The sequence below is a fragment of the Phyllostomus hastatus genome, unplaced genomic scaffold (genome assembly GCF_019186645.2).
Source record: "Phyllostomus hastatus isolate PE091 unplaced genomic scaffold, TTU_PhHast_1.1 phas_scaffold_39, whole genome shotgun sequence".
Lineage (NCBI taxonomy): Eukaryota > Metazoa > Chordata > Mammalia > Chiroptera > Phyllostomidae > Phyllostomus > Phyllostomus hastatus.
Genome location: NW_025334028.1, coordinates 22,194,674 through 22,208,016, shown reverse-complemented (window position 1 = coordinate 22,208,016; position 13,343 = coordinate 22,194,674). Strand labels below are relative to the sequence as shown.

The 13,343-nt window shown below is 39.5% G+C and overlaps 1 protein-coding gene across 2 annotated transcripts in view; it reads left to right on the top strand.

Annotated features, from left to right (window-relative positions):
- The window catches only part of ADH6 (alcohol dehydrogenase 6 (class V)), a 28,517-nt gene extending 24,433 nt beyond the window's left edge, over positions 1–4,084 (top strand). For both annotated transcript variants that reach the window (XM_045820098.1, XM_045820097.1), the window contains 2 exons: positions 1,001–1,139; positions 1,809–4,084. In XM_045820098.1, coding sequence (XP_045676054.1) covers positions 1,001–1,139; positions 1,809–1,833 — 164 coding nt within the window. In that variant the 3' untranslated portion in view covers positions 1,834–4,084. The remainder of the gene's footprint in view (positions 1–1,000; positions 1,140–1,808) is intronic.
- The last annotated feature ends 9,259 nt before the right edge of the window (positions 4,085–13,343 follow it).

Sequence of the window (13,343 nt, the reverse complement as noted above, 5' to 3'; positions counted from 1 at the left end):
ATTATGTTATACAATTAAGATAATATAATCATATCACAATTTTTGAAAAAAGATAAAAACAAGTAGAAAAATACACTAACCCTTCATGTCTTGACATATAACATGTTAGAATTATTGATAACATATAACAGAAACTAACTTACATGCAAAATATATTCATTGGAATAGTTTTAGGTAATTTTGAGGATAATTGGGAAAACTGAAGAATGTGGCCCAGGCTGATACCAAGAAAAGCAAATTGCCAAGATCCTGTTGCAAAATAAGCTGTTCAGGACACTGTTGCCCCCTTGCACAATTACAGCACACTCACCCTTTCTGTAAACAAGCAGGTCACCAATTCTGTGTGGTGACTCACTGGGTATGTTATAGCACAGTCCTAATGTAAACATAGAAATTCATGAAAATTATGAAAGCAGAAAATACAATGCCAAGCTTCTGTTCACTTGGCTGAGCCCATCCTTCCCTATGCAATTCTTCCTTACAGAAAGCACATTTTTCTCTTATCTTGTTTTGTACACATTCTTTTTTCCAAAAGCTGTTGCTGAGATCACTGCCATGGGGAAAATTCTTCTCTTCCCTTAAGATATTTGGCTCTTTCATGAAACTACAGATCAAACACACACACACACACACACACACACACACACAATGTCCTTCTTCTAAACTTTGAATTGCTTCATTTCATGGTTCCCAAGGCTTTGGCCTTTGTTATATGTTAGATATAGGTTTACAGCTCCCCAGACAGTGCAACCTGACACCAAGAACATCTAACACAAGGTCAACAGTGCACTTGCTCTAAGTAAATCTCTGTAGTAGCAGGGGTCTCAAGACTTTCAGGAGAACAGCCTTCTATACAAGGTATACGGTTGGGACAGGCATTCTCCTGATGACTGAGAGGCTTCCTCAGCCAAAGCCAACACCTCCAGCAGTTAACCTGTATGGCCTTCTTGTAGAGTGACTCTCATGAATAGAATCTGTTGTTAATCTGTTCTGTCTCCAGGCTGGAAAAGCAGAGAGAACATCTCTAAACTGGTTTCCGAATATATGGCAAAGAAGATTAATTTAGATCCACTAATTACTCATAATATGAATCTTGACAAAATCAATGAAGCAGTTGAATTAATGAAAACTGGAAAATGGTAAGTTCCTCCAATAATTTTATGTGTGGGTGGGGTGAAGAGAAAGTGTGTGTGGGAGTCAGGGGTGGCAGGGGAAGGGGACATCATGGCTGGAGAAGCCACATATAGACAACAGAAGAAGGTTTCAGGAATTTGTAAAGCATCTCCTTTCCCTCTTTACTTTATTCCCAGCTTATAGAAAATGTAATCTTGAAAACATTTAAGTGTTCATCTACCCTTACCATTGGTATTTTATTTCCAATTTCACATTTTTATATGATGTATTAACTAGTGATGTTAGCTCATAAAATTTTAGCTCAAGTTTAAGTTCATAGCTTATAAAGAGGTCATTGTTTTGTTCTATTTCATTGTTTAGTTCAATTATCCCTAGAATTCCAAATTCTGACACCTATATTTGGCCCACAAACCGAACACCAGCCATATTGCACACTAGCATTCCCCATAATGGTATAAGCCTGTTTAAATATTCCTTACCCTTGAAGCTTCATGTCATTTTGAAAAAAAATCTCTCAACTGATTTAATCTGCCCATTTTTTCACATAATATGAAGAGAAAGGAGTCTAACTTACTGACTGGCCTACAAAGTAAAAATTTGAAATCCAAAACACAAATGTTGCTTTGGAAATGTTTTAACTTACTTTTTTTCCCCCTTCTTTTTTCTTTTTTCAGTATCCGCTGTGTCCTGATACTTTAAGTGCAATGTAATGAATGTAAGATCTGCAGGATATTTCACCAACTAAATTGCATTCTGCATAATTTCCATGATTTAGAAGAAGTATCACACAATACTGTTGCTATTTTCTTGCTTTTGATGAATTTAGTAGTGGGCTAATATCTGACTTCTGTTCTCACCACCTCATCAAAATCTGCCTCATGTGACCCAATCTCACCCAGGGATACCCTCCCTTTTAGAGCTAGATCAAAGTTAATTTGAATCACTGAATTCCAAACACTTCACACAAGATAGTCACCCCAAAAATACTCACATTTTCATAGTTGTCTCTATCTCTGGGTCCATGTTTCTTTTCACACTATATTTCTCACCCCCATGATGACCTGCTTATTTCACATTAAAGAAACAAAACTCATCATTCATGAGTTTATTGAACATTCAGTTTGAAGCAAGCTGATAGAAGTGGAGGTGGAGTCTTTATTACATCAACTTAAATAAATCCCAGTTAAACACTAAGTATTTCATTCTTAATATTACTCACCCCAGAAAAACTTCAACTGGTATTTCACCTTATATAACCTAGCCTGAAACCACCACTTATAATATCTCTGTGGTACTCACCTCTTCTCTCATAAATTGCCAAAGGAACTTCAAATTGTTCTTTAATTGACCAGGACAATTTAGCTCTCAGCAGTTCATATTACCTGGCTTTATAAACAAGCCCTCTGGAATTCAACAGAAAGAGAAAAGGGCTTGAGGGGAAGTTTTATTCATTGTTAGGATCTATGGTTCCTGGGAGGCAGCTGTGGTTTTAAGCAGTAAAACTGGCTATTATTCCACTCTGCAAGGAAAGAAAGGATAGTTGCATAGTTCAATATGAAGATCTGTCACAGAGTCTTTTCTCCAAGGGGATGAAAGAAAGACAAGATCCAGTAGTGATTTGTGGCATCCAATCCCTCTCTACCCATGCCCCAACCCCTCTGCCTTAATCTCTCTTAATTCTCCTAGAATCTGGGGTGAGATTGAGCCCTTTTGGTATATGGCTTCTTTCCTATCCCCTTGATATAGATAGAATCTCTTTCTAACCCTCTCCCCCAGTACACACACCAGGAGCTCCCTTCCTATTTAAAGTCTCTTCTGCTGCAACTTGGGCTTCCCTACATCTAAAGCCACTGGATCAGACAGGGGTCCCGCAAGGAAAAGAGGATTAACTTAAATTTCAACCAATAATTTCTTTTTGTATCTGATGTGCTGTTTACTGTCAACACTTTGTCCAAACACAGTTGTCCTTAGGGCCTTTCCCCCTCCCACCTACAAATTTAAAAAAATGGCTTATACATTGATTTAATTCAACCTGCTATCTGTATTAGAATCAGAGAAGGGACCTGGGTCCCTGTCAACTGCCACTACTGACTGCCTCCTCTCTGATTTATTATAAAGAGTATTTTGACGAAGACAGAGGGCTCAGGATAGGGTATGCCCTATCAGGGTTGCTCCTGCCAACAAGGATGAAGCACTTTCCTTCTCCATCTTCCCAAGTCTGAGCTGGAATTTCCATGCCCAACCCTGCTCTGCTCTTCTATTCCATGAGGGGAAGCCAGGGTGTGCTCCTACTCTGCCTGTCAAAATAACCTTATTAACAGTGAGGACTTGGAGAAGTCTTCAGGTCCAGGGAGGTCTGAGTTTGCCCAAAAATGTTTTGCTATCAACAGCATCCACACTCCGCTTCAAGAAAGCGTAATTCTTTTTTATCGTTTATTTGTATTGTATTTTTCCATGACCATTTGTCCCCCTTACACCCTTCTCCACCCTCCACCCACTTTAAAGCCCAATTATGTAAGCTTCTTTGAATATCTCTTTGTGTTGCAGCTCATTGCAAAACTCTCTTATCCAATCACAAAGACAAACTTTTTCTCCTTTCTGTTGATACACAGCCAAAAACATTACACAAGTGCCAGTAACTATCCACATCACTGAATACCCACTCATTGTTGTTTCTGGACACATTTAAGTGTCCAGTTCCAGCCACAAACCAAAATCCTTCTTTCCTTCCTGGGCACTGTACTTCCCTGGATAGGCACTCACATGGGTAGTTTATGGTGTCTAGTCCCCAGACCCACAGTGGGAGCCCTGCTGCCAGGGAGAACCACAGTCCACATCTCTTGCCTGCATAATGAAAAACTTTAAGTATTTTCAGATTTCTACCTGCAAACAAGAATAATTATATCTGGGCTATCACCCAAACATTAATAAAACAAGTATGTCCATATAATATAGAAGCCATCTATTTAACACATGATGTACATCCTGATGCATGATTATAGCACTATTCATAGTTAATTTCCCCTGATAATGCACAAGCAATACCATCACCTCCCAACTATTCACTAGAAAGCCTTCATATTGGTGTTGGCCCTAGCTGCTGAAAATGCTTTCATACTCTATACACAAACATATACTTAAATTTCCTATTAAATGTTGTAAGTTAACATTAGCAGTAAAAATTTACATAGACCTATCCTATGATTTCAAAAGAACTTGTATTTCTCCAACTTATTTCACTGTAACACCATTCATATGCCAGATGGCCAGCTATTAGAATGACTGACAGGATCCTAAAGAAATTCGCTAGCTTTTCATTGCCTTCTTGATGAGTTAACTAATCACTTATTCACTCAAGAAACATTTGTTGGGACTTCTAGCCAAGATAGAGGCATAGGTAGATATGTTTTGCTTATTCACACAACCAAAAGAAGGACAACAACCAATTTAAAAATAAAAACAAAGAAGGAGCTCCTACCCTTGGTGACAGCATGGATAGAACTGAAGAGCATTATGCTAAGTGAAGTAAGCCAAGCAGTGAAAGACAAATACTACATAATCTTACCTATAAGTGGGACCTAATCAACAAAACAAACAAGCTAGCAAAATAGAACCAGAGACACTGAAATAAGGAACAAACTGACAGTAACCAGAGGGGAGGGAGATGGAGGATAACAGGGGAAAGAAGGGAAAGGGTCATCAAGGAACATGTATAAAGGACCCATGGACAAAGCCAAAGAGAGGAAGAATTGAGGGTAGAAGGTCAGGGAGCGGGGAGAGTGGTGGAGAGAAAATAGAGAGAGCTGTACTTGAACAACAATAAAAAATAAATAAAATACATAAATAAATAAAAACAAAAAGCAACCAGAACTGCAAAAAAAAAATCAAACTGTATGGAAGTCTGATAACCAATGAGTTAAAGAAAAAAACATTCATCCAGACCAGTAGGAGAAGAAAAGAGGACATATGGCAATGTGGTGGACTGGGTAGGCAAGGTGGCAGCTGGCAGACCAGGGTGATCACATATTCATATTCAGAAAAGCTGAGAGGAACAACTGTGGAGCAAGACACACTGCACAACCCAGGGTTCCAGCGTGGGGAAATAGAGCCTCAAAACCTCTGCCAGCAAAAACCTGTGGGGTTGTGGCAGTGGGAGAGTTCCCAACCGCAAAGGAAAGTTCATTAGAGAAACTCATGGGGTCCTAGAACATACACAAACCCACCCACCTGCTGCAGTACCATAAGGGCCCAATTTGCTTGTGGGTAGTGGGGGAAGTGACTGAAAGTGGGGTGAGACCTGAGCAAGCAGCATTATTCCCTCTCTGACACCACACCACGTACAGTGCCGCAATGCAGTGAAGTGGGTTGCCCCACCCTGGTGAATACCTAAGGCTGTACCCTTTACAACATCACAGGTATGCAGAGACAAAGAAATATTGCCCAAATGAAAGAACAGATCAAAACTTCTTAAAAAGAACTGAGCAATGAGGAGATAGCTAACCTATCAGATGTAGAGTTCAAAACACTAGTAATCAGGATGCTGACAGAAATTATTGAGTTTGGTCTCAAAATAGAGGACGAAGCGAAGGCTATGCAAAATGAGTTAATGAAAAATATACAGGGAGCCAACAGTGAAGGGAAGGAAACTGGAACTCAAATCAATGATTTGGAACAGAAGGAAGAACTAAACAGCTAACCAGAACAGAATGAAGAAACAAGAATTCAAAAAAATGAGGAGAGGCTTAGGAACCTCTAGACAACTTTAAACATTCCAACATCCAAATCTTTGGGGCACCAGAAGGAGAAGAAGAGCAACAAACTGAAAACTTATTTGAACAAATAATTAATAAGAACTTCCCCAATCTGGCAAAGGAAATAGACTTCCAGGAAGTGCAGGAAGCTCAGAGAGTCCCAAGCAAGTTGGACTCAAAGAAGCACACACCAAGGCATACCATAATTAAATTACCCAAGATTAAAGAAAAGGGTAGAATCTTAAAAGCAGCAAGAGAAAAGGAGACAGTTACCTACAAAGGAGTTCCCATAAGACTATCAGCTGATTTCTCAAAAGAAACCTTGTACGCAAGAAGGGGCTGGAAAGAAGTATTCAAAGTGATGAAAGGCAAGGACGTACACCCAAGTTTACTCTATCCAGCAAAGCTATCATTTAGAATGGAAGGGAAAATAAACTGCTTTCCAGATAAGGTCAAGTTAAAGGAGTTCACCAAACCCTTATTATATTAAATGTTAAAGGGACTTATCTAAGGAAAAGAAGATTAAGACTATGAACTGTAAAACAATAACAAATTCACAACAACCAACAACTGAACCCAAAAAAATAAAAACTAAGCAAACAACTAGAATAGGAGCAGAATCACAGAAATGGAGATCACATGGAGGGTTATCAACATGGAAGTGGAGTGGGGAGAATGGGGGAAAATGTAGCATAAATGGAAGGTTTATGGGAATGTACCATTTAAGGGAACAAGAAGCATAAATCGTACATACAAAATAGACAGGAGGAGGTTAAGAATAGTATAGAAAATATAGAAGCCAAAGAACTTATATGTATGACCCATGGACATGAACTAAGGGGGTAGGGGAAAGTGCAGATGGGAGGGGGTTGCAGGGCATAAGGGAATAAAGGGGGGAAATGGGATAAATGTAATAGCATAATCAATAAAATACATTTAAAAAAGAAGAAATACTGCCTGGCTTATTTCGCTTAGCATAATGAAAGACAAATACCATATGATCTCACCTTTAACAGGAACCTAAACAACAAAACAAAGAAACAAGCAAAATATAGCCAAAGACACTGAAATAGAGGACAGGCTGACAGTGACCAGAGGGGAGAGAAGAGGGAATTTCAGGGGAGAATGGGAAGGGTTTACAGGAACAAAGTTAAAGGACACATGGACAAAAACTAGGGGGAGGGTGGTAATGGGAGGGAAGTGGGGAGGGATGGGTGGGCAGGCTGGAATGGGAGTAAAAGGGAGAAAACTGTACTTGAGCAATGATTAAAATAAAATTTAAAAAAAAAAGAAATACTATCCTCAATCAGAGACTTGCTGCAAATTGAATGAAAAATACATGAACAGGCACAACTTGACCCCTGGGGAGGGCCAGCTAGTGCTTTATTTGCATGATGGCTCAGGAAGCATCCTGGGAGTGATAATGACTAGACAAGTTGAGGCCAGTGGATTGATTCCAGGACAAGGAGAAATGATATTTCTTTCTAGTCAAAAGTCAAAAGTGCTCATGACTACTGGTAGAACATGGCACACACAGCTCTTCATCAGGAAATCTTCCAAGCAGTTACTCAACTTTTAAGTGTTTGTCCATGTTTGCCATGAACACCTTCATGACCACAAAGTAAAAGACATTTGTTTTTGTAAAGTGTGCTTTTTCCTGTATCCTAGGTTTTTCCCATGATATTTTGAGAGCTTGAGAACCAGATATAGACCAAGAGATAACACACAAAGCAGGAAGGGAAGACTTGAAGAATGACCTTCTGGCCGTTTTCAAAAGATAAATCATACACAGTAACTTACCTGGTAAAAGATAGATTAAAACCACCCCAACTTACATTCTGAAACAAACATGGGATGTTTGTGTAATTTTTAAAATTAAAATTTTGCATCTTTAAGAGTCTACAACATGCTCTTCTTAACTGATACCTGTAACTCCTAACACATTTCATTAGAGATGTCAACCAGGCTCACCTCCTCAAACAACCACACCAAAATTAAACTAAAGTATAGAACAACCATCATTCAGAACCACCAGAAATCAAACTGAATGGAAATCCTACAACTATGGAATTAAAGAAGAAACCACATCGATACTGGTAGGAAGTATGGAAACATCGAAAGGGCTGGTCCAACATCCATGTGTGGTGGATAAAAATTGAGAGGAATATCTCCAGAGCAAGGGCTTCAGCCCCACACCAGGGCCCCCAGCCCAGGGTTCCAGTGCCAGCAAGATAAATCTCTGTAATTTCTGGCTGTAAAAACCAGTGGGGATTGAGGCTGCAAAGGACAGAAACTGCTGGAATCCCAGGTAGTTCCTCTTAAAGGCTCATGTACAGACTTACTTGGACTCGCTCTCCCTGAACTCCAGTGCTGGGGCAGCAGATCAAAAGGCATCAGAGACATATAGGGAGGAAGTGAATTGTCTGGCATCAGGGCAAGAGCTGGAGGGCAGCTTTATCCCAGAGAGAAGTGCTAACAGAAGCCATTGTTTCTTTTCTGAGTCCTGCCCCAACATAGACAGCAGACAGGTGCCGTATATGAGACACCATTAACCTGGCCAACACTGTTTGCCCCACCCTGGTGATTCCCTGAGCTCCTGCCCCACCCAACTTTCAGGCCCACCCAAGCTATTTCCAGTGGCTTTTCCATATGAATGGCTTCTCTTGGCTCATGCTTCATGTGTTCCTAAATTCTCTCAAACAAGCAGCATCAGGTTTAGTGAGCCCTATGCCTTTCTCTAAGTTGCCCCTGGCCCAGCACTAGCAGCAGCCACGGCACCTTGATTCACAGCTTAGCATCCCCTGGGCACTTCCAAGCCCAGCACAAGTAGAGGCCATCTACAGATCACTATGTAGTTAATGCTGTATGACCCCAGAAAGAACACAGTGGCTGACCGTGGCCATGCTGACAGCAATCAACACTCACTTACAAGAGGAGGGTGTACACAGCTCACACTGTGCGCACACCTTGAGTACCCAGCTGGGGTAATCAATAGGGGAGCTTGTGCCACTGGGTCCTACAGTACACCTACTATATTAAGCCACTCTATGAAGCCTGGGGGATGTAGTACCTCTACCTAATATGCAGAAACAAACAAAGGGAGGCTGCCAAAATTAGGAGGCAAAGGAAAAAGGGTGAAATGAAAGAGCAAAACAGAACTCCAGAGAAAGAACTAAACAAAATAGAGAAAAGCAATCTATCAGATGCAGAATTCAAAACACTGGTTATAAGGATGCTCAAGTAACTTAGTGAGGACCTCAACAGCATAAAAGAGGTCCAGTCAGAAACAAAGGATATACTATTTGAAATAAAGAACATCATACAGGGAAACAACAGTAAAGTGGATAAAGCCAAGAAACACATTAGCATTTAGAACATAAGAAAGCAAAAAACTACCAATCAGAACAACAAGAAAGAAAAAGAACCTAAAAAAAATGAGGATAGTGTAAGGAGCCTCTGGGACAACTTCAAGCATTCCAATATTTGCATTAAAAGGGTGCGAGAAAGAGAAAAGAAAGAGCAAGAAGCTGGTAACCTATTTGAAAAAATAATGAAAGAAGCTTCCCTAACTTGGTGAAGGAAATAGATATGCAAATCCAAGAAGTACACAGAATCTTAAACAAGGTGGACCCAAAGAGGTTTACACCAAGACACACCACACTTAAAATGCCAACAGTTAAACACAAAGAGAGAATCTTAAAAGCAGCAAGGGAAAAGCAGTTAGTTAACTACAAGGGAGCCCCCATAAGAATGTCAGCTGATCTCTCAAAAGAAACTGCATTTTAGAAGGGATTGGCAAGAAATATTCAAAGTGATGAAAAACAAGCACCTACAACCAAGATTACTTTACACAGCAAAGCTACATCATTTAGAATCAAAGAACAGTTAAAGAGCTTCCCAGACAAGAAAAAAATAAAGGAATTTATCACCACCAAACCAATATTATATGAAATGTTAAAAGGTCATCTTGAAGAAGAAAAAGAAGATCAAAGATATCAATGCTAAAATGACAAAAAAATACACATCTATGAACTGAATCTAAAGAAGAAAATAAACAAACAATCATAACAGAAACGGAATCATAGATACAGAGAATGTTTTTAACATTGCCACATGGGGGAGGGTTTGGGGGATGGGGTAAAGGGATCAAGAAAGGTAAAGGGATTAAGAAATACAAATCGGTAGTTACAGAATAGTCACAGGAATGTAAAGTAGAGCACAGAAAATAAATTAGCCAAAGAACATATATGCATGACCCATAGACATGAATAATGGTGGCGGAACTGCCTGAGGGAGGGAGATAGGATGTACTGCAGGTGGGTAAAGGGAAAAACAGGGGCAAATGTAATAGCATAAACAATAAACTGTAATTAAATACTAAAGCTGGTTCAGTGTGCAGATGTTGCTGACTCACTCCTGTCATGCAACATCCAGTAAATAAATCATTCATATAACAACTCTATGCCAGGAATGGTTGGCAGGCACAGTGTGCCTGATTTGAACCAAAACTTAACAGATGTGGTCTTAACCTTCATAGAGTTTACATCATAAGAAAGGAAGATATTAAACACGTAAACACACAAATAGCTAATCACAAATTATGGTAAATGTAAGAACAAGAAGATAATTAGCTGCTGAGCCAGGATGAAAAGGTGGACATATTTTAGATTGGAAGGCAGGGTTTTAAAGGGGTAAGCTATAAAGACTAATACAGTAATAGGTGTGTATAATAAGCCCAGATATAAGCTTTAAATTTCTGCTGAGCCTTTTAGAAAATATGGCATTTATGATCTTTTTGAGTATGTGCTCTGCCTTTTATTATTTGGTTTGGCAACCATGCTTTGCTTCTAATATTAGTAGGATGTAAACGTGTTTGAGCTACAATTATTCACTCAGCATTTCACTTACATCCAACTAAACATATGTGATGTTTAACAACACAGAATGCCTTTCTGTGGTCTCTCCAGGCCTGTGATGTTGTTTGCTCCAGGAGAAACACGTGACACCGACTCTGCTTCAGAGCAGCGCAGGTTCCTTCTGTGAACGCTCCCTCCATCACCCAGAGCTTGCATTGTAAGCCACGTTAAAGATTTACTGTAAACCCATTTAATCCTACCTACTAGATTCATCTTAGAGGAATCACTAGGTGAAAAAGAGATACAGCCAAGCAATACCAAACTTGAAAATGAAAGTGCTATGAAAGGAAAGTAGAGGGGGCTTTGAGAGTGTAACAAAAGATGCCCTCACCCCATCTGAGAGACTCAGAGAGGGCTACCTTAAATCTGAAACATAAGAGTTATATTTGCCTAGTATCCCAATGCCAAAATAATTGCATGTTGCTATGAATTGTTATCTTACAGACACTCATCCAAAGACAAAAAAATGACTCATTTTTCGTAGCACTCAGAGTAGCTATTCTATGTAGTATTTATTACCTTAACAGCAATGAAAGTAAAATGAACAATATCCTAGAACTCAAAAGTCAGTTTACAGCACAGATGACAAACACAAGACCCGCTGGCAGAATCTGGCCCTCCACCTTGTTTTATCCGGCCCAGCACCTTGTTTCTACCCGGTGGCAGCACAGAGCTCCTTGCCCCTAGTTAAGGAGTAGTTACATTTATACAGTCCTAAAATTACTTCCGGCCTTTTGAAGGCAACCATGAGGCCAATGTGGCCTCCAGTGAAAATGAATTTGACACCCCTGGTTTACAGGTAATAGGAAGAGAAAGAAAGCTACAGAGCCTAAATTTTATCAAACCTAAAACAATCCAGAGCAGCAGCTGAACTGCAAAGAAACATGAACTTTGTAACCAAACTTCCAATCAGATCCCTGCTCCTCTGACAACTGAATGATATCAAACAAGGTAGTTATATACTTCATTTGTTAATAGGAAACATAATATCTACCTCACAGGGTGGTAGTGAGGATTGAATCAGTAAGTGTACAAAGTCCCTGATATGCGGTAGGCATTCAATATGAGTTCATTTCCTCTCCGTAAAATAAAATACAACAGTTTTATCTTAAATAAGATACAAGTTAGTAATAAATAGTAAACAAGAATTAAAATAGAAACAAACTCTACAATGAAAAACAATTAATAAGAATAAGCCTTCTCCTCTCCCTTCCCCAATAGAAATTGCAAGAATAAAAGTTCTTTGGCTAGAAATTTAATCGAGTCATTACTTGCATGGACCCGTCAAAGTCTCTTTTCTAGAAATTCAACAACTGCCACTGAAGAGTCAAGTGTAGACTCTTGCTGCTCTGGTTGGCCCAAAGGAAGACTTTGCTCAGTTCAGTGTGAAGACAATGACCTGTAGACTCATGGAGGCTGGCTGGTGGCTTCACACTAATTATGAGGCTATAAATGTGTCCTTCCTTTCTCTCTTCAATATAATTTTAGAACACAAATTATCCAAGAACTACTGTTTATCTTTGAAATACATGTGTATGTTATATACACATGATAAAAACAGCCGAAAAGTTTTTTTAAAAATCCACACACAGTAAGAAGATGTGGTTACTGTTCAAACTAGCAAAAATTTGACCAGGGGAACCAACACAGAGAATCCAGACCCACCTTTAATGTAGGATCCCAAATCTGCAACCCCACAAATCATCCTGCTACTGCCCCACAAGTTAAATATAATTTGATATTACACTCTGCTGCCCTTGAAGCTCCTATTGTTTCATCTGGAGCTTTGGGGATTTTTCCAGAGTTCCAAACCATGTAACAGATTTAATAGGATGGTTCTTAAAGGGAAAGTAGATCCAAGAGTGAGAACTCTGGAGTGGGATTTCTCTGGGTGCTTGAACACGGCCACCATATATATTTGAGCAGGGCACAAAAGAATACAAATGCAGACTTATGGTTTCAGAAAGTTAGGACAAGAGCTGGAGGGACTATGCAGAGAAACCTTTATGAACAGTTTTCCCCTGGACTTTTTAGATTTATTTTCCACCCACATGTTCTTAACCCCTCTGCAAATATTTTGATAAGAAATGAAATTGTATTAGCCAAACAAAAAGAGAATGCCAGCAAACAACTGAACCCTGTTGTTTGCTGCCTCCATTTACATTATGGAGGCTTAAAATTATAACATGATTTAACTGAAAATAAAACCAAAAGAGTTATTTGATAGGAGAAAAACCTAATTTTATCAGTGTAGTGCAGATATTTGCCATGTATGTGTGTCCTCTTCTTTTATTCACTTCCCCTTTCCCCCTTCCCAAAAAATGGCTAGGGTCCTCAAGACAATTACTGAAGTACATACTCCTCCAAACTTTGACTATCTGAAGGTTTTGCATTCATGTGCTCTGAATTGCTGTTCCTGCTGCTTTTCTTTTTTAAATCACCTCACTGGCCAGCTGTCCTGGAGCCACTGTCATCCATGCCACTTCATCACACTCAATTCTTCCTCTCCTTCTGTAGTTCCCAAAGCACCACTAACACAAGG